The sequence below is a fragment of the Puccinia triticina genome, chromosome 7A (genome assembly GCF_026914185.1).
Source record: "Puccinia triticina chromosome 7A, complete sequence".
Lineage (NCBI taxonomy): Eukaryota > Fungi > Basidiomycota > Pucciniomycetes > Pucciniales > Pucciniaceae > Puccinia > Puccinia triticina.
In genome coordinates, this window is record NC_070564.1 from 4,085,556 (window position 1) to 4,109,506 (window position 23,951).

A 23,951-nucleotide genomic window follows, 5' to 3' on the forward strand; every position below is an offset into this window, starting at 1 on the left:
ACCCCTTCATAGCTTCACCTGGGTTGGAGCGGTGTTTGTTGTGTGAGGGGAAAAAGAAGAAATATGGCTAGAAAGCCACAAACAACCCAAACCCTCAAGCCAAAATTACAACATTAGTCATAAGCCTCTCCTACAGAGAGTCCCTTTGGGACGCGGGTGTCCCCCCCCCCCCTGTTCAAGAGGCTTAGTTAGGCTAGAGCTTTTGCCTCCCATGAAAAAGCAACAAGATTTTGGGGGGCGGCTCCCCTTGGGAAGCAATGACACTTAAACCTCACTGAAATGGAAGTCAGTAGTGCATTTTTGCCAACCTAAACTCCCCCTAATATGACATGGTAGATATCAACTGCACAGAGAAAGAAGCACAGGGAAAATGAAGAAGATTGAGAATGAAAAGATCCAAGGTTGATACTTGAATGAATTTTGGGTAGAAGAGAGCCCATGGTAATGAATAGAAATAGACACAAAGAGGTAAAAAGGAAGTGAAAGTCTTAGTGCACTTCAACAGTGTACACAATTTCCTGAGAGGATCAAAATGTCCAAGAAACAAATAAGCAAGGGTGTAATTTTGTTGTACATACATGCATTGAAGAATCTGATTGGAATTAACTGGAATCAGTAAACGTATTTGAAATCTGGATGCTTGTCGCCCAGATGGTCCCAAGCCTGTGCAGATGTTAGGTCCCGTTCGGTCGGGTACTTCTGCAGCTCTTCCTTGACAACCCGGTCTGAATCGCCACAACTGAACTGCTGCAAAATTTCGTTTCTTTTCTCAGATTTATCTTTCTGGGCGTGTCGGAGCCACATTACGTTCAATATGCAGCAGGTAATGATCACCACTGCCCTGTTTGTCGAACACGACCCGGATGCATATCAGTTGGCTTTCAAGAGATGGAGCGCACGAAGAATGATACAGATGACTAACAGAAATAGGTTGACTTCGGTCGGAAGGGAGTATCGTGGCGGTTGCCCCAGGGTGAAGATCTAAATACCACCAGACAGTTGGATTTAAAGAATTCCACAGTCAAAGGATTTCATCCGCTGGAGGAGGACAGGCATGGTCGACTTACCCAAACGCTGAACAATCCACCTACGTTTGCTACCATTCCACCACAGGCGAGTGCACTCGCTTTTCGAACGTGCGGCTCGCTGTTATCCGCCGTCCAAGCCGCCAAGCTCGGCATGACACCATAGGCTCCAGGGATCGATAAAAACAAGGACGCATACCGCAGTTTATCGTAGGTTGACCCATAGAAGATCGAGAAGCCGATTATTGCAAGGGCTGCGCTGGTCCCCCCTGCAAGGCCCCGAGATTGATAGCGATCTGACCAGTACGAGAGGCCTAGGATGTAGATAAAAGCTACAATGAAGGGCGGGACTGTCGTTTTGTTGATAATGAAGAAACATCTTGGGCTCAGCTGAGCTCGTACGAAAAAGTGAACTTGATTACGAAGAGTGTGAGTACCTGTCAAGAGCTGAGTGGCTCTCGGAGAGTAACCGAACTGTCAATGATACGCCGCAAGTCAGTTACGGATCAGATCAAGACAACGGAGTAGGATTTTGAGAAGCTGACTCTCATCACAACTGCGCGGATTCCACCGATTTTCAGTAGGTCGTCAGCAAATTCGAGCACATGAGCTGAAAAAAATTAAGACGAACAAATGCTGACCGGTAGGTGTAAAGTAACCCAGGCCATAGATGTTGGATGTTGATGCGAATTGTGCTACGCTCATGAGTATCACGTGTGGGCTTTTGAAGGCTGCCAGGACCTGGTACTTGGTAGACTTGGGCGAAAACTCCTGGATAGAAGTCAATGAACAAGCGGAGCTGGGACTGGGCTTCCCGACCGCCTTGAGTCTCGAGACAAGAAAGCTGGAAAATTAATATCAATGACAACAAAATCAGATGATTCCGCCTATGTGCGAGAGAATGATGTGCGAATCGATGGGAAGAAACTCGCGTTTTGTCTTCGTTTGTTAAAAGTATTGCGTTCTCAATGCTTGATGGCAGAAAATAGAATCCGGTCAGGCCGATAATCGATGTAACGAAGCCCTCGATCTATGTGCAGGAGTGATTCGAAGGAGAATTGAAAATCAGACAAAATAGTGAGTTCAGACCAGTCTGTGAGGCCACACCAGAAAGACCCAAGCCCAGCCTGGATGTCCCCACCGACCATCCAGCTTGACGATCTCGTAAGTCAGCAATCCGGAGACCGCTGCAGCTATACACACTGTGCTCAGGAACATAGCGATGCGAAATTGGAGCTCAGATCTGCGTCGCCACCAAGAATTGTCTCTTCGTCAAAGCTGTGACCGAATCTCGCTGCTCAGCCTGGAAGCACCCACCTGGTGTAGAACGTTGTCATGTAAAGAACGGTGGCCGGCCCTAGTGCTCCTTGCAAAGCGCAACAACAAACAAGTCAGGATCCAACGTCTCTAGGCTTGTATTTTTCCGAAGACTCGAGCGCACCTTCAACGAGGCCGAGAAAGAACCTAGAATGCCGATACAAGGAGCAGGACAAGGAAATCAGTCATTTGTGTTCATGCGTGCTGGGCGAGTTGGCTCGGACGGATACTGCGAGCCGGCTCACGATGCGGACTGACCTCGTAGCCAACAGTCCCCGATAGCTGCATCCGCGAACCCCCATTGCCGGGCGTCAACAATCGTCCTGCAGAAGATGCGTGCAGGGGCAACGGCTGCTCACCTGGTCACCAGCCCTTGCAGACACGTTATCAGTCCCCAGACCGTCACTATTAGCGGGATTTGTATCCCGGCGCCAATCTTTTGCACCTATGGCAGCGACGTCAAGCAAAATACAATAAAGTGCGCGATAGTTCAGTTTTCTGGGAGGGTGTTGTGTGGGCATCAGGAAACACGAACCAATAGGTTGGATGGAAGCTCGACCAGCTGGAGGTTTTGCGTAAAAATAGGTCAGTCAAAATTCCATGTATCAGCAGACTCCGAAATTTCAACTCAACGATATAAGGTCTTTCGAGCCACCAGGGAGAAACGCAGCGGACTCTGTCAACATTTTTATGACTGTTGCCTGGTATAACATGTATGGACAAACCAAGCCGAACTCTTACATGATTGTCACCGTCAAAGCCATCGAGAAATCGTAGTCGGACATCCGGAGATCCTTTTGAAGACCTGTTTCCACAAGGCATGAGAGGGAATCAATCCGCTGGACCCATCTGGCAGACAGGTCTTCTGATGGAGAGCGGGGTATTTCGCACCAATGATCCTAGCATTGCCTGTGCGAAGATTCGGTCCCAGCCGAAGCGATGAGCAGCCCGATTGTGTCGATCAGTCAGCTGCATGGGCGGGCGCAAAGAAAGGGGCGCACCGATGTTGGACTGATCGAGCGCGCTCAGCAAGAAGAACAGGCCCAGGATGGGGACGACTCTACAGCGCCCCAGAAGACGTCAACCCCCGCCGGACGTTTCGCGGGCCGGGTCTGGCGCCACGGCTCCCCGGGCGTTTATTGTGTTAGAAAACGGACGACTGACAGGAGATCCAGCTTGAGGATGGCGCGCTTCTGCCGCGCCGTCTGCAGGGCATCGGCGGCCGCGTGGGGCGACGCCGACGAAGGCCCGGCGTCCAGGGCACCGTCCGCGAGCCCTTTGGCACCCGACACGACGCAGCTGTGGCCGGCCATCGAGCCTGATATCCGGAGCCGACGCAAACAAACAGCGCCGAAAGTGCGGGCCCGACGAGATTGTTCTCCGCGGATGCTCGCCTTGGATGGGTGGATGTGGATGCAATTGCTAGTCTTTTTGCCGGTTTGTTGGTGGGACTGGAATGCGTATTTTTGGCGGGGCAGGAAGGGTGGTCTGGTGCAGATGGTTGCTGGTGGAAGGGCGCCAGGCTCATGAGGATGGCTGTGGACGACGGGATCCGTAGCTTGCTTGGTTGACTCCCACTCTTTCGCAAACGCAGCCGCCTGCCCGAATTTTCCCATCCGCAATTTCAGATCGACCACGTTAGCTAAATAGAAGACACACTACACACATACGGGGCCGATTCCGATCTACAAATGGGCTCGACATTGACACCCCAGAGACACATACACAAAAGCCCAGCCTTCAGTTCAGGGTGATCATGGGTATATTGGCAGCATGTGCAGACGTGTTGACAACAGCTTTGGATGTATGAGCACGATTCGGGTATCGAAAGGGGAGGTCTAGAGCGATGGTGTCCTCCTGTGAGCCGAAGCCGACGCTAGCGAAGTGGCTCGCAGCTGCGGAACGTAGGAGGGTGTGCCCGCGAGGCGAGTGTCCGGCAGGAGGGGGCCGAAGTGTCGCGGGAGCCGATCATATGCCCCAGATCTGTGCAGATCCGAGCCAATCTTTCCGAAGCTGGCCGTCTGCCAGCCGTCCTCAGGAGGAAGGCTTCCCCGGGATGTGGTTCCCGAGCAAGGGCGCCGGGAGTGTGGTTATTCCCCGCTGGCGTGTGCGGGTGCTCTCAACAGGCCGGGCATGGCCCAGCGAGCCAGGTAGCGCCGTGTGAGCCTGCACTGTTTCAGGGCCTCGGCTGGCTGTCTCCGGGCAGATGGCGAAACAAGGGGCAGGCGGGGCCAGCCTGACAGCCTGCACTCATCCGAAACACCCCAACGATCCCCATTGAGTCTCAGCTGCAGCCTGACATCATCATCCCAGCCAGAGTGACGCTCACACTCCCAGCCGCCCCCTGCCAACAAACCACCCCCATAGCAACGACGAACGCATACATATACACTGCATGGCCCCCAGAGCCAACTGAACAGCCCACCAGCCCCAGCACACCCTCACCCAAAAACCCCGAACCACAGCCTGCAAGAATGCGAGCCATCCCGAGCCGGCCGAAGTCGCCCCTATGGATCGTCCTGACGCTGTCGGCGGTGTACCTGCTGAGCCGGTACATCAGCCGGCGGCCCGCGCCGGGGCTGGCCGGCGAGCCCCAGCACTCGCGCCAGTCCCGCTACCACGCCATCCACAAGGCCGTGTACGCCCATCCCCAGAACCAGTCCCGCTTCAGCTTCCCCCACGCCCGCGAAACCGCCCGCAGACTCATCCCCTTCGCCCCCGGAATGCACGCCTGGCGCAAGGCCCACCAGGACGAGCTCGCCAGGCTCCTCGGGTGTCGCCAGTCGGCCGGCCGCCATCGCTCCTGCTCGCCCATGGACCAGCACATCCGTCTGTCCCCCCCCCCTCTCTCCCTCTCCCTAGCCTGCCTGACACTCATCCTTTCGCCCGTCCGCTTCGTACTTAGTCCTCCTGGGCACCGTTCACTTCAGTCGGGTCCTCGACGGCATCTTCGCCGAGAAAGCCTCCTTCCCCGCCGGAGAAGCCATCTGTAAGCACTCTCTCCCCACAACCCGAAAAAGGAGAAACACACAGACATCCTGATGACTGACATGGGCATATGGTTCTGCATAGGGGCCGATGCGTTCATGTGGGCCCTCAACCAGCTCGAATACCCCTACTTGGTCGTCAACGGCGCAGACCACAACGAGACCAACACCCGGCTCGGCGAGATCCACAGCCTGCTGGGAGCCGACGTCAAGATGGTCGTCGGAGACTATCTCTCAAGTCCGCCATCCTCCTCTGTCTCGGGCACGTCTCCTGATTAGCCCCTTGCTCACGCTCCGCTTCTCAGTCCCCCAGTGTCTCAAAAACAAGGCGTGTGTCCAGTCGACCCACCATAATCCCACCGGAATCCCTCCCCACAAGCTGTTCGTCTTCGATGGTCAGTGTCCCATCCCAACCAGCCATCGAGTCTCTCTGTACTCAAACTCTCATGCTTACGTCTGTCTCTGTATGTAAACAGGATTCGGACAGTGAGTGGCTCGAGCTCGTGAGTCAAGAAGCGGAGCACAGACTGATCGCGGACGCTTTTCCAACATTTGCAGGGATGTCGGACACCCGCTGGGCAGGAAGTGGCACCTGACATTCTACCCTCGTAAGCACCCCCTTCACCGGCAGACGATCTGTCCGAAACGAGCTGACCGAGAGTGTGTTGGCAGAGCCGGAGAAGAACTTCACCTATCTGGGGCTGACGATCGAGCACTACTGCCACAAGTTCGGTGTGGTGCCGGCGCAGGAGCGGTCGAACAAGGTGTACATCCTGGGCAAGGACCGGGGCTACCTGCACCCGCCCGCGCCGACGCTGTTCCCGGAGACGATGTGGGCCGCGCTGACGAACGCGACCGGGGTCGAGTTCACGATTGGCACCCAGCAGAAACACGCCCTCGCGGCCCGCGACCCCGCCACTCTCGCGCCCAAGGACCGGCTGCTCGACGGGATCGCGGACATCGGAACGCTCGACCGCGACAAGTTCATCTACGAGCTCCAGCACCACAAGGCCGTCATCGGGCTCGGATGGCCCGTCCAGCCCTCGACGCCCCTCGAGGCCCTCTGCGTCGGCACCCCCTTCATCAACCGTACGCCCCCCCCCTCCCCCGAAACCTGCTGAACACAGCCGCTCACACCCCTCCCAAAACAGCCGTCTGGAACGGCCGCCGAAGCCAGCCCGACCGCTCCAAATGGCACACCCAACACCCCTACCTAGTCCGTCCCCCCCCCCCCCCCCCCCCCACCCTTATCCCCCTCTCTGTCACTAACCGCGGTCTATGGACGGCAGGCCCAGTTCGACCCCCCGTACGTCTACAACGTCCAGGACCAGCGCGAGGACGACGTCCGGCTGGCCATCGAGCAGCTGCTCAAGACGCCCCTCGACGCGCCCTTCATCCCCGAAGACATGCGCAAGAACGTCTACCTCGACCGGTCCGTCCCCCCCCCCCCCCCCCCCCCCCCCTCTTCGTCCTTCATCACCGCTTCTGCTCACTTTTCTTTTGTGTCGGCGCGCGTTTTGTAGGGTCAATCAGCTCGTCCTCACCGATTGGGAAGCCGCCGCCTCGTCGTCCTCTCAATAAAACCTTCCCCACCCGTCCCCTCCTGCTCAACCCATCCATATATACACATAATAGGCCGATATCTCTGCTTCGTATCTAATCCGTCGTTATCTTTCCGCCGCGTCCTCTTTTTCGTTATTGCCCGGGTTCCTCACTAGTCTTGCTTTGTTCTGCGTCGTCTACCACGAAGCTTTCGCCATTACCGCATAGAGAATGGCCGTCTTTCTTGGGTTTTTCTCGTCTCGTTCTGTCGTCTGTCACGACACACATAACGCATTGTGTAGAGGGTAGTTTTATTTGTTTCGGCGTAGGACGTGCCTGCTGCAAGCCGCATAGATCTCTTGTTTCTCTCTTGGTCTCCTGTAAAACGTGTAGTCTTGCTCTTATCAAACATGAATGGATCCTACCTGAGTCCTCCTATTGGAGGGGGGACGCCGTCCCGCAGGGACCCTCTGAATGTAAACAATATCCTCTGCAAGGAAAACTCTAGAAACTGCTTGCAGTTGAGCTGGGCCTCATGCAAGAATCAAGCACTGGTTGAGTACATGAAAATTGCCTCATTCGTGCAAGAGTTAGTCTAAGCTCCAAAAACCTGAGTACAGGCTCCAAAATACTCTGTTGATCCCTGTGCAAATTCCCCTTTCATGTGCACATACCCCTTTCATGTGCACATACCCCTTTCATGTGCACATACCCCTTTCATGTGCACATACCCCTTTCATGTTATTCTGGCTGGATTCAATGGCACATGGAGTGTTTAATAAAATAAAGTAAAAGGGTGCTCATTTTCAAGGTTGAACATTTGGCTCAGCCTACTTCATGATCACTACAGAATGTTCAGCATTGGGATGCTGAACAAGGTATACACTCAAGGTGCACCAGCACAGAATTTGGATGCTTGACTCCAGCTTGAGCTGAGGCTTGATTCAAGCTTGCTACATCTCAACTGCTAGCAGTTTCTAGAGTTTTTCTTGCAGTGATCAACAATGGTGCAGAGGCTCACGAGGGAGATTGATTCTAAAAAAGTCCCCACCAAAAGCCATAATTCTCTCAGGCCGCGGGGTCCACATAGCGCACAAGTCCTGACTTAACTAAGTCCCTCTCTGTGTGGAGGGGGGACGCCGTCCCGCAGGGACCCTCCGAACCTCTTGCCTGAGAGCATCAGGAAAATTGGACCTTTTTTTTGATTTGCTCTAGTGCCGCCATTTCTTATTGGCTGACAACAAAGTCGCCCAGCAAAAGGAGGGGCTTATCCAGGAGAATCCTTATGTCTCCTTTTTGAACCTGTGAAATCCTTCAATGTCTTGTTAAATGCTGTTTGTTGTTTTCATCCCTCCAAAGAGACTCAAACACCAAATCCAGTTTCGGTTGCCACATCTCATGCAAAAAAGATTCCGCATGAAATACAGCAGTTCAAATGATTTATAAAGTATTAGAACCCTTACAACATGATCATAATATGTTATACGTTGTGAGAATGAAAGCTGGTTAGTCGGTGGAAATGTCCGCTGACCGCCTCCTTATTAGTGTCTAGGCTGTGTGATTGTCGGTAACTCGGCTCCGCACTGCTAATTTCCGCTAGCCTTCAGTGCTCCTCTACTGAGCCTGATCTATAGCGTAATAATCCGCAAGTGAATTAAGCTCCGCACTTCGTAAGCACAAAAATCCGCAAGTAACTCTCAAAGTATAGATAAGATTTCAGATAATCTCCTAATAGCTCTAGTACGTCCGTAGTTGTAAGTACAATGATGAGTAATTCCCTCCCAAATAGGTTGCAAGTACAATGATGAGTAATTCCCTCCCGGATAGGATAAATTCCATGCCAAAAGAAGAGAAAATCCTCCAGCCCCTTCCCCCCTCCTTCTCTCCGCGCACATTGCCGTTCCCACCCGATCCCGCACGTCTGACACTTTCCCGCACTAGTCCTCCAGCTCCGCCCGCTATACCGCTTGTCACTTTCCCAGACTCCGCTCCTCTCCAACGCTTGACCTCCCACCGTCCTCTGTCTAGCCCCCGTCAGTCAGTCTCTCGCCACCGCCTCCACCCCGGTTCCACCTGCTGGTGGAACCCGCTTTGGCTGTCGTGGCTCACCCGCTGACGCGCCGCTGCTACCAGTCCATGTGTGTAGCCCCACCGCAGTCCAGCCCTGTCTTTTCCGCTCCAATCCAAATACCCAATCCGAAATCCGTGCATCCCAGTCCACGTGTGACTTTCCATAAGCTTTTTTAGCGTGCTTTCCTGGGCTCATCCTCAGTGCTTATGTCACCGGAATGCACTCGGCCTGAGCGGCTTTGTGCATTCCCGCCCGCGCTATCCCCGCTATCCCTGCGTGGACATTCTACCGCACTGGCCTATATAAATCACCACAACGTACTCATGGGCCACAGTCACTGAAACAACATAGTATGTTTCAGCACTGAATACAGCTTTAATGCGTGGAAGCGCCTGGAATGCAAGTGTCATGCCCAAGAGGAAATAAAAATTTTACACAGCAGGATAGTGAAGGCAGCTGATGGGATGGAGACAAAAAAAATAGGAGGTACATGGGGACTGCTTGTGTGGTCCCAGAAATGAAAACTAGAAGGAAAAGCATTCAGAGACAAGTGCATGAGGTTGATTATGAAAAAGTGCCCACCAAAGGCTGAAATTCTCTCAGGCCACAGAGTCAACTTAGCACATAAGTCCCTCCTTCAGAGGTTGCTGTGCTCCCCCAAGGAGGGAAATTAGCATAAGTCCCTCCTTTGGAGGTTGCTTCGCTCCCCTGAGGAGGAGGGAATTAGCTAAGTTAGGAATGAACCCATGATATTGACACATGTTCCTTCTTTCTTTCCCAATAAAAATCAGGATATACATAAACGTTGGGCAACTTGGATCAGTAAAGTTGAAAGCTGACAAAGGCTTCATGTCTACGTGTCAAATTTCCAACTGCGGTTACAACAACAGTTTGGCTCAGATGGGTCAACTTGATAAAACTAGTCATCTGAAGCTTGAACCAAGTCTCTCTCTATGGGCTCTAATTGGTCTGCAGCATCTCCAAAGTTCCCAAAAGCTAGACGCAAGTGATCAACTAACAAGGAAAATCAATCATCAAAGACATTATCAGATACCGGAAGCTCTGGCTGCCGGGGAGGTAACAGAACAAGAAGGAGGCGTAAATGTTCTGCAAGAGGGTCAAACTCAAAACATCTTAAATTGAGCTTTCTGTCAACCACATCATCTTGTAAATCTTCAGGCATTTCCTTACAAAACAAATACTTATGGGTGCCATTGATGATGGCCTGTATGGTGTGGCAGAGGCAACCCAGGTCAGAATCCAGTTTGCAGAGCTCAATGGAAGCAACGGTGGGTCGCTACTTTACTCTCTGATAACCAGGGCTTTAGAGTGAAGTAGCAAGCTGCACCTAACATTTTTACAGTTATTTTTAGCGCTAGCGCGCGGATAGCCGCGTCGCGGTTATTGTAACTGGCCTTTTTTTGTACAGCCGTTATAATGTGTTATTGAGAAAATTAACATGTTATTAAGCAATTAAGGGTCAACTTGGCCCTTATCAAGCAGAGAAACTCTTTATTGAGCTGTGAAAGGCCAAATCAGCCCTAAAATGGCCTTTTCTTGCTCAATATATTGACAAATACCTCCTGCTCTGCCCATAGATATTGTAGAGGCCTTGAAAAGAAAAACACCCGGCCGGTGTGATATCAATATTGCACCACATTTCCCCATTGCTACCAATCTGGTTATTGTAGAGGGACCAAAAATTGCTACAATAATGTTACAATATTGATAACCGTAAAGTAGTGACCCACCGTTGATGGAAGGGACGCTATCAAATGCAAAAGGATGGCTGTGTGTTGGAGTGGGCAACAATTAAATCGTTGATTGTTTTGGAGGCTTTCCTAGTCCCTTCAAGTATGTTGCTGTACTTGGGTATGACAGATTTGTGGTCCGTCACGTCCTCCCAACGGAGAATAAAGTTAGTGTAATCATTGAATAAGCAGAAACCATGTTCCATCAAATTATATAAATATTAAAAACCCGAGATATTGACTGCAATGTCTCTCCAATGTAGGACTCAAAAGTGGTAATGAAACCCTTTTGCTGAATTTTGAAGGGTATGATGGAGTTGCAAGCTCTGCCCTTCTGTTATCAGTCAACAAGACCCACCAAGCTCAGCTTGGCAAGTTTTATTAAGTGATAGGTCTGGTCTGTTCCAGATGAAATCTGTTTGACTGGCAACGTGTAAGTGTTTTAATTACTTTGTTATAAGGGTTGAATTGTTGTTATAAGGGTTGATTTATTGTTATAAGGGTTTTAGGATTTGAGTGTGGATGAGTGTTGGGTGACTTGTGAGTTCTGGGTGAGGAACTGAGGAGCAGGCCACTGTGGGTGGAGAGAGCTCCTTTTATAGACAAAAGTGGAGCCCCAAAGGGGCTTGTGGGAAAGGGTTTTCAGCTAATCTAGACAGCAGGGTGAGGGATTTTAGCTGGTGAGAGTAGATACAAATGATGTCATAACCCCTCAGGGGCGCATGGATGGTGTCAGAATATACCACAGAAAATTCTAAATATGCCAGGGGTGCATAGATGATGTCAGAATATACAAAAAAACATTCTAACACATGCATGAGGTGACAGTAGACTGCATGAGCTGTCATACAGGGGGAATTAGTGTATACACAAAGTCTGAGGCTGCAGAAACAGTGTAAATGATGTCATACTATGTATATAAAGGAGTGTATGTAGTTAATATGTAATGAGTGTAGCCTGATGGGGAGATGTATGTTTGTATCCTGTGATGTGTATATGTGTACTAATGTGAAACTTGGGTTGAGGCAGGTGACAGCTGGGTTACTGGGGCTGGCCGTGTGATAGATGTCCATGAGGTGTAACTTCCACACTAGAGGGGGTCCAGGGGTGCTTCCAGTGGGGCCTAGGGGTGAAATTGGCCATAGAATCCATTTCTGGGGTCCATTTGATGGTATTCTCAGGCCTAGTATGAGTAATTATGTGGCATAGAAAAACCTTTTTATTTTTCCACTTTTCCGTCTACCACACCGACACACACTATGAAAAAAAAAAAACTCAAAAAACTGGTTTCAGTTGACATGCAGTATACTGGAGTTCAGTCCCCCTTGAAACAAGCCTGATAAAAAACAAATCCCAGGGTGGTGCAACCTGGAATATTTGGAAGTTACTCAACAGCCCAGGCTAAGCAGTATTTTAAGACTCTACTTAGCCACACCAGCTGCACCTTAACTTTAGTGCACTCATTCTTGAGTTGCTCAGCTGGCAAGGCAGTAGCACCTAGGTACATGTCAGCACCTTTGTCAAGCAGGAGGAATCCCCCCAGCCAACCGACTAGGCAAAATCCACCTATGTTGACCAAGAGGGATCCCTCCTGACTGCTTCATACAGTACTTGACTTGGAGGGATCCCTCCTGTACAACAAAGACATAGGATAGTTGACTGGGAGGGATCTCTCCCAGTCAACTAATACATGGAAAAGTTGTCCGGGAGGCATCCCTCCCGGTTGACTGATAAATAGAATAGTCGACCGGAAGACATCCCTCACGGCTGACTGCTTCATACAATAGGTGACTGGAAGGGATCCCTCTCAGTTGACTAATACATAGAACAGCTGTCTGGGAGGGATCCCTCCCGGACAACTGATACATACAATAGTCAACCGGGAGTGATACCTCCCGGACAACTGCTCCATACAACAGTTGTCCGGAAGGGATCCCTCCCAGACAACAGGTTTATACAATAGTTGACCGGGAGGGATGCCTCCCGAACAACTGATACATATATCAGTCCTTCCGGTAGGCATCCCTCCCAAACGACTGATACATATATCAGTCCTCCGGGAGGCATCCCTCCTGGTTGACTGATACATAGAACAGTCATCCGGGAGGGATCCCTTCCGGACGACTGTTGTATGGAGCAGTTGTCCGGGAGGGATCCCTCCTGGTTGACTATTCTATGTGTCAGTTGTCCGGGAGGGATCCCTCCTGTTTGACTGATATAGGGAATATTCGTCCGGGAGGCATCCCACCCGGTCAAGAGTTTCATACAATAGTGAGGGATCCCTCCCGGACAGCTGATACATACAATAGTCGACCGGGAGGGATCCCTCCCGGAGGACTGATAAATGTGTCAGCCGTCCGGGAGGCATCCCTCCCGGTCAAGAGGTTCATACAATAGTTGACCGGGAGGGATCCCTCCCGGTCAACTGAGTGTGCCAAAGCCCACTCCTTATAGGAGTGTGCCAAAGCCCAGGACGACTGCTCCATACAACAGTTGTCCGGAAGGGATCCCTCCCGTCCAACTGATAGATGTATCAGTTGTCCGGGAGGGATCCCTCCCGTCCAACTGATAGATGTATCAGTTGTCCGGGAGGGATCCCTCCCGGTTGAGAGGTTCATACAATAGCCAACCGGGAGGGATGCCTCCCGGAGGACTGATACATATATCAGTCCCCCGGGAGGGATCCCTCCCGGTTGACTATTGTATGTATCAGTTGTCCGGGAGGGATCCCTCCCGGTTGGCTATTGTATGAACCTCTCAACCGGGAGGGATCCCTCCCGGACAACTGATACATCTATCAGTTGGACGGGAGGGATCCCTCCCGGACGCCAGGTTCATACAATAGTCGACCGGGAGGGATGCCTCCCGGAGGACTGATATATGCGGTTGACTGATAGGTTGACATGGGCTGGTCAACATGAGTGCCCTTTCATCTAGCCTTATCAACCCCGCCTAGGACGGGAGGTATTACTACTAGTTGACATGGGCGCATATCCTGGTTGACCTGGTGGAATTCCCCCCAAGGGCTTGTATTATGTGTATGGAAATACATCCCCTTGTTGATGACCAATGAGCACCAGTACGCTCAGGAGCTTGGTGCATGCAAATACTGAGCTAGCTGAGCTGCCCTGTGATCAATCACAGAATGAAAGTGGATGTCCTGGAAGTCTTGCCCTGGATTGCACATGTCAACTGACTGCGCTTTCTCAAGTTTTTTTCACAGTGACAGCTGATTCTTGGTCTTCATTACTGAGCACAGATGCTGGAAGGGCAAAAGAAATTATAAAAGATTCACCATGGGAATTTCCTTGGCACTTGTGTGCAAGTGCCATCTCTGAACTCAGCCATAGATTTGGTTGGATCTCAGTTAGATGCTGATTGGAAGGCAATTTCATGTCTGCCACAAAGTGGAGGACTAATCTGGAATTTCAGATTTCACAGGGAAATCTGGAATTTAGGACTCTGGATTGCTTTGGGGATCTCCGCCACAACACTGGAATATACACAGATTGGACTCACAGTCTTGGAAAAGCCTTTGTCCAAAGAGAAGAATAACTTTCTACACGCAAGAAGAAGAAACATGTTAGGCATCTGATGCATATACCTGTGAGAAAAGAACCATGATATTTCCGACGTGTCCAATACTCCATTGGACTGGGCAGAGAGCTTAATGCGGTAGTAGGTTGAGGCCCGTTGGATAAACTCAATGGAAGAGAATATTTGATTGTTGTGTTGGCTGCAAGGCCTTCCTCGTGTGTCGGAGTCGCTAAGTGGATGTTGTTTAGCTTGTTGCTGCATAGTAATCGGACTGGGCAGAGAGCTTAATCCGGTAGTAGGTTGAGGTGGGGATAAACTGAATGGAAGAGGAGATGTGATTGTTGCGTCGACTGCAAGGCCTTCCTCGTCCGTCGGCGTCGCTTAAGCGGATAGTATTTAGTTTGTTTCCGGATAGTAATGGTAAGATGTCAGAAAGCAGCCAGACAAGGCTGAGGAACTGATAAGTGGTGCGTGTGATCATACCGAAACGGCATCGGCAGCAGTTCGTGCGGGCATGATCATTTGTGATGCCGGAAGACTGAGCTCAGGGTTTGCAGGTACAGGATGGAGGTTTAACAGTTTCATGAAGGAATCAATGTGAAGTAAAACTTTGATTGCGCCCTTGAGGGCATATGGGGGAATAACAGGTTCACAGAAGCCAAAAAAAAACTTCAAGTGAAGGATAAGCTCATTTGCGTCGCGAGAAAGCGAATCAACGCGAGTGCATATTGCGACGATCTGATCGGAACTGGCTTGACCATGAAATGTGAAGGCGAGTTTTCTTGTTCGAGTGATCAATAACTTGTTGCAATTCGGACCAGTTTGAGAAGGGGTATTAATGTCTTGACAAAGTTTATGCCTTGTGGCGTTCGCAAGATCTGAGACAGCTCTCCTGGATCGGCTTCAAATGTGCTCTGGCGCTCTGAGGCCAATTGTATGACTAAATCTAGATGCTGAATGAAGCCTGCCGCGGGGTATTCGGGGCCATTGAGTGAAATTTGCCAGCGGTGTTGCAAACAGCAAACATTTGATTTTTGAGACCATTGGATTATATCATTGATCATTTCGGAGGCTTCCGTTGTTGCTATGAGTATGTCCTTGCGGTTGGCTATGGAGGATTCTTCTTCCATCGAGTCCTTCCAACCAAAGAAAAAATCGGCATGATAGTTGAACAATTAGCTGAGTTCTTCTTTCATCAAATCATCAACATCGTTCAGCAGGCGATCAGTCCGATATCTTTTCAAAATGCCTAAATTCTGGTCGTTCTTGCTCGACACTTGAGGTTCTGCTAGGCCGATAGTAAAAACGGAAGATCTGAGACGTTGCAAGGTTTGATTGATTTGGGATGCGATCGCCAGGGCCTCTTGGAAGTTAGGGTGCGGAATGTTTCGTAAACCGGTTATGTCTAGTGACGTCAGCAGATCAGCCAGATGCTGCCGCAACAAAGGGAGGAAGCGTGTGTGAATTTGGACCAGGTGAGATTTTCTTGATTTCATCGGTTGTCGGTGTTCCTTCGCGAGGACACATCCTGCTACCATCGTGCGTGCGTATACGTACAGACGGCTTTTGGGACAAGTTCAACAGCGCTTTTTCAAGTGTAACGAGAACTACGAGGAATCAAAAGGAGAATTATTGTGAGGTGATTTACTTTTACAAAAGGCTAGAGCTGGATTGGAAGTGCTTGCTTACCCTCCGATTGAGGCGGGAGCATTGAGTCCATCATCGCCGATTGCATCGTCGCATCCATGAACAGGTCAGGTCAAAGAGGAAGAGCGTTGCACCTGCACAGGGGGACCGTCCGGGGGCCCCGTCGGGCCGCGTTCCGAGTTTCCCCCAATCGAAAAGCTGAAACCGATCAACGGTAGTCTACGGTCTCGGCCATAAGCGGGATGTATGCGTCATCGTCATGGCTCTCCAGCATCTCCACAGCAGCAGCAGCAGCAGCCAGCCTCCCAGCAACCCACCAAGCAGCGGTCAACAGAAAACCACCCCCGCTTCCAATCCATCCCACTCCCCCCCCCCCATCCATCAACCACTAAAATCTACTAAGAAAATCCCCATCACCTTCAACCGTCAACAATGGGTGGTCTGCTCGAACTCGTGCCTGTAAGTAACCACCCTCACTATATTCTCAATCCAGATAGCTATATCTGATCAGCCAACTCTCCCTCCAATTGCCCATATCACATCATGACCTGTCCAGGCGTAAGTTTTCTTTCCCCCCTGCCATCACCTGCAGATTGCGCAGCTATCTAAATCTATCTCTTTTCAACAGTGGTGTCGTCACCGGCAAAAACCTCGTCAAAGTCTTGGAATATGCCAAGGCTCACGGATTTGCCATCCCTGCCTTCAACGTTAGTACTCAACTGCGTTTACGTCCGATCGGTTTGGCGTATCCTCACCTCCATTGATCGCCTTTGGTTATGTAGTGCACCTCTTCTTCGACTGTCATTGCAGCCTTAGAAGGAGCCCGAGAGTCCAAAGCGCCTGTGATGATTCAAGTTTCTCAAGGCGGTGCCGCATTCTTTGCAGGCAAAGGAGTCAAGAACGGCAACCAAGAAGCTTCGATCGCCGGCGCTGTAGCCGCCGCCATGTTTGTCAGGTAAGCTAATGTGTTTTCACGAATGATCTGATCCTGCCCAACGAATCATGTTCCATCATTAATTGTCACGCTCGGTTTGGTTGCCCTGCAGATCCATCGCTCCGACTTACGGCATCCCCGTGATCATGCATTCGGACCATTGCGCCAAGAAGCTCTTGCCCTGGTTCGACGGGATGCTCAAGGCCAATGAGGAGTACTACAAGGCGCATGGCGAGCCGCTCTTCTCGTCCCACATGCTCGACCTTTCTGAGGAATCCAAGGAAGAAAACATCGAAATCTGCTGCAAGTACTTCGAACGAATGGCCAAGATCGATCTCTGGCTAGAGATGGAAATCGGCATCACGGGCGGCGAAGAAGATGGCGTCAACAACGAAAACGTCGACAATGCTGCCTTGTACACCCAACCAGAGGATATTGTTCGTCCCTGGCTGTCTATTCTTTCGTCGAGATTGCTGAGCTCACACCGTTTCTTGACTTGATCTGCTACCTCGCAGTGGGACGTTTACTCCGCTTTCAGCAAGATCAGCCCGATGTTCTCCATTGCTGCTGCATTTGTAAGTCTAGCACTGAATACGCTCGAAGCCGGACCCATTTCTGAACAAGATATGTGTACGGATTTATGCAGGGCAACGTCCATGGCGTGTACAAGCCTGGGAATGTCTCCTTGCAGCCCGAACTTCTTGGCAAGCACCAAGCTTACTGCAAGGAGAAACTCAAGACGGACGACCCCCGCCCTCTTTATCTCGTCTTCCACGGCGGCTCTGGGTCCACCAAGAAGGAAATTGCGACTGCGCTCGAAAACGGAGTCGTCAAGGTATGCTGGCTCGGCCTTAAATCGCTCGCGTGTCTTGAAGACTGACCAATTCCTTTAAATTCCATCAGATGAACGTCGACACTGGTTAGTTCTGCCAACCGCAGTTATCGCTGTTACTGAAGTGCGAGTTCTGACAGCTTTTCTTTCATGGACGTCTGCCGATCATAGATACTCAATGGGCCTACATGGAAGGCTTCCGAGTGAGTTCCCTCGACCACCACTCTTTCACGAGCCAAGGCTAGGCCACTGACTTGAGACGGAATTGTCTTCTCGCAGAACTACTTTGAGGCAAAGAAGGATTACCTGAAAACCCAAGTCGGCAATCCGGAGGGCGCTGATCTCCCCAACAAGAAATGCTACGGTCAGTCAGATTTTCGTCGTCTTATTCATTGTCACTCTTGCTGATGCTGCTACTTGGAACACATAGACCCCCGTGTTTGGGTCCGAGAGGGAGAGAAAACTATGGTTAAGAGAGTTATGGAAGCCTGCCAAGATCTCAAGAACGTCAACGTACTTTAGGTCGTTGTTAGTTGACCCCGTGGCTGCCTCATGCAACCGCGCCATTCTGCAAGTTGTCGACCATGGAAAAAAAAAAACTACTTGTTTGGACTTCTCTTTTTCTGAACTTTCCTATATTAGACATATATGTAGCTAAAATCATTGAAGATTCGGGTCACAGAACATGTATCCAATCTGTAGACCGCCACTTGCTTTGCCTATGAATGTTCTTCTTTTCTTTGCTATAAACATAATCTGCTGAATTGTCCACCAACTCTTCGTGCCTATCATTGTACATACTGTTGGCTTTTACATGCATCCCCTTCGCTCCTGTGAGTTCCCCTCATGAGAAAAGGTGACCAGCGGGATTCTCAGATATACTTAAAAACAAGTTTGTATCAAAATAAACAAGCTTGTATCAAAATCTGTTTCAATCTATTGAGAGGCAGTGGAATACTGCATTCTTGCTTAAATTAGCTGAGCTGCATCTCAAAAAGAGACCTTTTTCTACACCACCGCTCGAATTCGAGCTTGGGTTGACGTGGGCCCAACGGCGCAGTCGCAGACAGGTCGGCCCAGGTGGGCCCCGACCTGCCCACCCAGAGTTCGACCGCGGGCCGGAATGGTGTCAGCTCTCCGTCGGGCCCCCCTTGGCCCGACCCGTGCAGCTCCGCCGGCGGGTCAACCCAGCCGACTTGCCGTGTCGGGAGAGGCGGCTTCACGACTGGAGTGGATGAGTCGGCTATGGCTAACCCGGCCGACCTGTTCCGGCTCTGATCAGCGTGCCCACGGCGGACGCTGGTTGGGCTTTCGTCATGCCCCACGACCGTCCCATGTGCTGCCCTCCGAGTCCGCACCCTGCTCTAAGCAGCCGCGAACGCACCCGACAAGAAAATGACTCAACCCAAGCAATCGAGCACCCCCGAAGCCGCCGGGCCGAGCGTTGTCGCCCCAACAATTGAGGAGTCTATCCCTGTCGCCGTTGCCTTTGAGGGGCCACCGGAGCGTGCTTCAGCACGTAACTCACCGGTATGTACATATCTGTTTTTATCTATTCATGTACATTGCACATACATCGTCTGGACTGATCTTGCACCTTGCTCATTCCTCTATACAGACCAAAATCACCTCCGGCCAAGTATTGCGTCGTAGCCGTCGCATCTTCAATCAAGCGAATGGCTCTGGAAGCTTGGAAGTCGCAGCACACTATCCTCGTCTAACGGAGTTGAAGAAAATTGCACGCGCAAAAGCCGAAGGATCTAAACGACCTCGCCCTTAAGGCATTCAGCCCGTGCTGCGAACATTGGTGTCGGAATTGCTCGGCCGACCAAGAACAAACCCCCACAAAAAACGGGGGGGTAGAATTTTACAATCCTTTTTTTACAAGGCATAAGCCTTGTAAATTGCATACATTGTGAAATTACCACAAGCCGGGAGGCATTTATAATTTTGCACACCTACTCCCATATTTTCTACCATTGTGAAACAAGCATTGTAAAAGATACTTTGTAATTTTTTTGTGCAGCGGACTGAAATGTAATTTCACAAGTGATTGTCTTACAAGGACCTCCCTTGTAAAAAATAAGCCTCGCAAAAAAGCTTGTGGGGCCGAAAAACTTGAAATTCACAAGGGTTCACTTACAAGGGATACATTTTTGTCCTCCCAACAGTTGCAAAATTCTCACCAGGCAAAAGGAAATGAGAATTTTGCAAGCCATATAAAATTTTGCAAGTGATAAATTGCAATGCAGGAAACAAAAAACCCAAAAAGGAACCGCAGATGACCGCCCACCATCCCTCTCCCAAAACACACAAATATGAGTTTAGCAATCAAATCAAGCTTGCAACGCTTGCGAAGCTTTGCGGGTACTTGATCGCGAGCCCACACGTATGGGCTTCTGTTGTTGGTTGCTAGGTATCTTGATTTTGCCCGAAGTCTTTTGCTCTTCAATCGTTGGCTTGATAGTCGTGCTTGCCTGCTTTCCTTTGATGGGAGATTTCTTCTCTTTGATATTTGAATCTGCAATCATTGGTTGAGGATTATTAGTCTTCAAGACTTTCAATCGTATCCTGAACTCGCCCGATGCTTTCCGTTTAAGATCACCCGGCTTTTCCTCTCCAGAGGGGGCGCCAATTGTTGCTTGGGCTGCTCCAGATGGAGAGCTGCCAGCTTCTTGAAGTCGTGTGACCTTCTTAGGTTGCCACTTCTTTTTTTGAGCGGTGGCAACCTCCTTCGCATCCAAGAGTAATTTGGCTTGCTTGTCTGATACCGCCGCGATATGTTGATCTTCAATTGGCAAATCATCCTCATTAAGCGGCAAATTGACCTTCTTAGGTCGCCGGTTCTTTTTGGGAGCGGCGGCAACCTCCTTCCCATCCAATAGTATCGAGTTGGGCCCTTGCTTGTCTGATAGAGCCGCGATTTGTTGATCTTCAATCGGCGAATGGTCCTCATTAAGCGTTGGGATGAGTTGACTAGGCGAATTGTTGAGAAGCATGCCCAGATGGGCAAATGGCAACGATCCAGGTGCTCCCGGGTGGTCACAAGCGATGTTCGCAATGCTCTTGGAGACAAATTTGTCTTCGCTTGAGCTCCACGGTCGTGAGTAAAACACCCAGCTTGTGTTGGGTGCGCGTCCAGAAATTGTGCTCTGATGTGGACTGATCAGCCGAGCAATCCCACCGTTCTGACAGTTGTCGTGCATCCATACACCCAAGATGCCGCCGAGATTCTTGAGCATCTTGTACCAGTAATGGGAGCCGTTCCAGAAGCCGCGTGCGAAGAGGGTGTATTTGACACCATGGAACTCCAAGTAGCGGGGAAAATCCAATCCCGCCATGAAAGTCTGCTGCTCGTCTGACATTTTCTGCTTGTCTTGGTTGAAGATTGTTGAAACTTGAGCAAACAAGTACAAGTGTTGGGGTGCTCCCCCATTCTCAACGGTCAATACGGACTTTTCAATGATATGGTGAGGTTCGGCTGGCTGTTTTGTCGAAGGGCATGACTTGCAGCAAAGTCCAGAAGTGGAGGCAATGCCATCCAAGGCCCAAGTCGCAATCAACCCTTGGACCAAACAAGGTTCCATGTTTGCCGCTTCAAACATTTCCTTCTGAATCCGCAACACCGTAACATCTCAAATTCCACAAGGATGCAGCTGTTCAATGTCTGGTTGAGCTTCACATGTTGCCGTGCGGACTTCGGTGACCGTGAAGAGATCTCAAGGAGGATATGAACTTTTTGGATTTTTCCTGAGGAACGGATCAATGAGCAAGTCAATGAAAAGATTGGTTGAGCAAAAGACACCGGCGTTGAAACTGCCTGGACGTGATAACTTGTTGGCAGTTGACTGGAGGGAATTTTGACCCGGAAACACAGAGGTGGAGGCAAAATGAATGAGGTGGGGGGGACAGACCTATAAGTGGCTGGGCATCCATTGTAATCAAACTGTTGAGGCGTTCAAATTTTGACCATCATTGTGAGGGGGTGTGTTTTTCCGGCCAAATACAGGCTTGTAAAACAAGGCTCGTAACCTGTACGCCGGAAAACTACATATCTGTGTTGGAATGTTGATATTCCAGGTGTGGTGTCACAAGGTTTGTGAAACATGCAGTGTAATATTACATAAGTCTCCTGTACACAGTATGTTTACAACGTATGTATTACGATGTATAATTTACGAGGGCTGAGAAAAGTCCGAAAGCCCTGTAAAAATATGTTTTACACCATACTTCCTGTAAAATTCCAACCCATACGTTTCACAAGTCATAAGCCTTGTGAAACAAGTTTTGTAAAATTCATGAACCCGACAAAAAACTCGTGTACAGATTAATTTATGAATCTATGTCTTTATAGCTATGTATTTGTACGTGGTTGCTTTACATGAGATCTGGATCAAAATTTGAAGTCAATGCCACCGGGTTTGTCTTCTTTTTGGCTTTAGTAACGTCCTTCTTCTCTACACCTAAGCGCCACTTTTGAAGGCCATTGTGCATAGTTTCTACCCACTGTAGTGGCTGTATTGACTGGCTGGAACAATCTGAGATACTCCTGTGTACAGCCGACAACAAGAGCGATGCAGCATTTATTATGTAGTGTTCTGTATCTTTGTGCGTTGTGGAACTACTCAAAGGGGAGAATAGAGCTTGGAAGGGAAATGGATAGCAACACTAGTACTAATTTAAGCTATGCAAGGGTGCTGATGAGGCTGCCTTCCTGACTAATGCTGAGGGGATGAGAGTAACACTAAGAAAAAGAAGAAAAGGTGTGGCTGATTTCTGCTTGATCTTAGGAGCTAGTACTATGAGCTTAACTACTGACTACTGAGGGTAAGAGAGTTGGAGTAATGGTTGAAAGGGGGGGAAAGCAATGGGCAAATGGTTCAATGGCAATGGGTTGATGAGAATGGGCACTTATAATTTCTGTATCTAAATTTATATATAAATTCTGCATGAGGTACAAGTGAGGGGGGAAAGACAGTTCTTATATGAAGGAAGGATGAGCACAGACAATGAGGAGTTCTGGCTATGAGAATGAAGGTTGTACAAATGAGGAAAAGTGATGTGAACATAGTAACAGTATGTAATGATGAGCACTACTGAAAGAGGTAAGCACAGATCCAATGATGTAAGGTGTACAATAGGCATAGTACATAATAAGAAATGTATGTAAAGAGTTTAGTATGTGAGAATAAATATGTAAAAGGAATTTACTGTAATGATTCAAGTAGGTTACTAATGAAATGAGTATTGTAACTAATGAAGAATGTAGGTTGTCTGTAAGTCTTATATCCTTTATAACTACTGAACCATTGAAGATAAGGGGGTACTATGTATGAGTGACTATAGGTAAAATTTTGAACTATCAAAATAATAGCCAAAACCATTAACTAAAGTCTTGTAAAAAGAGGGTAAAAACTTGAGAAATACCAGGATGAAATAGTCCTTCTTGAGAAATTGCTTCTTGTTGAGGTTTAATTCAGATATTTGACTGATTTTGTGGCCAGGAAATGCATTGTTCAAGTCTTGAGGTGTTTCTAATTTATCACTAACTGGTACTAGCTGTTTCTTGATGGAAGGATAATTAGTATTTGGAAAGGACATAGAGTGATTATAGCCCATAGTTTGCTGGATTAACAGATTATTTTTAAATATATCTGTGACGGATTTGGAAGCTTGAATGTTTTTTTGCTTTTTTTTGTCAAAAAAGAAACCGGCAGAGTAAATTTGGCGGAAAGTGTGATAACTGCTGAACGTAATAGCTATATCTTGACCAGGACTTTGGCGGTTGGAGTGAATTGAAGCATTTCTGAGAATACCATTATAGCTTTCAAATAATTCCGTTGAATAAAGACAAGGCGGACCAAAGCGGAGGATAGATTCTGGAAGATGAATTAACATATGGAATTTGGCTTTATTTACCCATTGGGCGGAATCTTCAATGATTTGATTTAAGAATATATCAATCAACTTGCGCATATCAGAAATATACGCATCCATATCTTCAATATGAGTCTGGAAGATTAAAGAGCCTAGGAGACAGAGAGAAGACCAGAGATTGATGTCGGATGGAGTCATGAACTGGAAGAAGATGAAAGGGGCGGCTTGAAGAATTATTCTAAAATCTTTACCCACCAGACTTGAAGAATATTGTACCATGCTTGTTGGTCAAATGGAGGGATGTTTAGAGAGAATGTGTTGAAGGAATACCATAAGGCCAAGAGTTCTTCTTTTTCATTGATGTCCAAACCCTTCATAAAATTGCCAAATAAATATTTCACCGCGCCAAGTAAAAATACGTGCAAGACCTC

General features: G+C 49.2%; 5 protein-coding genes across 5 annotated transcripts; 3 read left to right on the forward strand and 2 right to left on the reverse strand.

Annotated features, from left to right (window-relative positions):
* Nucleotides 1–612: 612 nt before the first annotated feature.
* On the reverse strand, nt 613–4,065 carry PtA15_7A461 (uncharacterized protein; the record flags this gene model as incomplete). Its single annotated transcript, XM_053171070.1, has 18 exons — nt 613–841; nt 923–981; nt 1,068–1,375; nt 1,463–1,499; nt 1,571–1,635; nt 1,667–1,869; nt 1,958–2,055; nt 2,133–2,268; nt 2,343–2,391; nt 2,467–2,489; nt 2,601–2,624; nt 2,702–2,787; nt 2,878–2,904; nt 3,095–3,147; nt 3,234–3,251; nt 3,344–3,402; nt 3,507–3,940; nt 4,009–4,065. The coding sequence occupies 18 exons, from the start codon at nt 4,063–4,065 to the stop codon at nt 613–615; spliced, it is 1,965 nt and encodes a 654-aa protein (XP_053022288.1).
* A 123-nt stretch (nt 4,066–4,188) lies between these two features.
* PtA15_7A462 (uncharacterized protein) lies at nt 4,189–6,910 on the forward strand (the record flags this gene model as incomplete). Its single annotated transcript, XM_053171071.1, has 11 exons — nt 4,189–4,500; nt 4,586–5,171; nt 5,248–5,331; nt 5,415–5,567; nt 5,635–5,724; nt 5,806–5,815; nt 5,888–5,937; nt 6,002–6,418; nt 6,481–6,545; nt 6,619–6,761; nt 6,853–6,910. The coding sequence occupies 11 exons, from the start codon at nt 4,189–4,191 to the stop codon at nt 6,908–6,910; spliced, it is 1,968 nt and encodes a 655-aa protein (XP_053022289.1).
* Nucleotides 6,911–15,024: 8,114 nt separating this feature from the next.
* Nucleotides 15,025–15,977, reverse strand: PtA15_7A463 (uncharacterized protein; the record flags this gene model as incomplete). The annotated part of the gene is made up of 4 exons (XM_053171072.1): nt 15,025–15,366; nt 15,439–15,635; nt 15,703–15,837; nt 15,920–15,977. The coding sequence occupies 4 exons, from the start codon at nt 15,975–15,977 to the stop codon at nt 15,025–15,027; spliced, it is 732 nt and encodes a 243-aa protein (XP_053022290.1).
* Nucleotides 15,978–16,136: 159 nt separating this feature from the next.
* Nucleotides 16,137–18,165, forward strand: PtA15_7A464 (uncharacterized protein; the record flags this gene model as incomplete). The annotated part of the gene is made up of 10 exons (XM_053171073.1): nt 16,137–16,336; nt 16,506–16,584; nt 16,660–16,832; nt 16,924–17,248; nt 17,327–17,386; nt 17,458–17,646; nt 17,715–17,730; nt 17,815–17,846; nt 17,923–18,007; nt 18,074–18,165. 10 exons carry the CDS (start codon nt 16,137–16,139, stop codon nt 18,163–18,165), a joined length of 1,251 nt encoding a protein of 416 aa, XP_053022291.1.
* Nucleotides 18,166–19,038: 873 nt separating this feature from the next.
* Nucleotides 19,039–19,423, forward strand: PtA15_7A465 (uncharacterized protein; the record flags this gene model as incomplete). The annotated part of the gene is made up of 2 exons (XM_053171074.1): nt 19,039–19,173; nt 19,262–19,423. 2 exons carry the CDS (start codon nt 19,039–19,041, stop codon nt 19,421–19,423), a joined length of 297 nt encoding a protein of 98 aa, XP_053022292.1.
* Between the last annotated feature and the right edge of the window lie 4,528 nt (nt 19,424–23,951).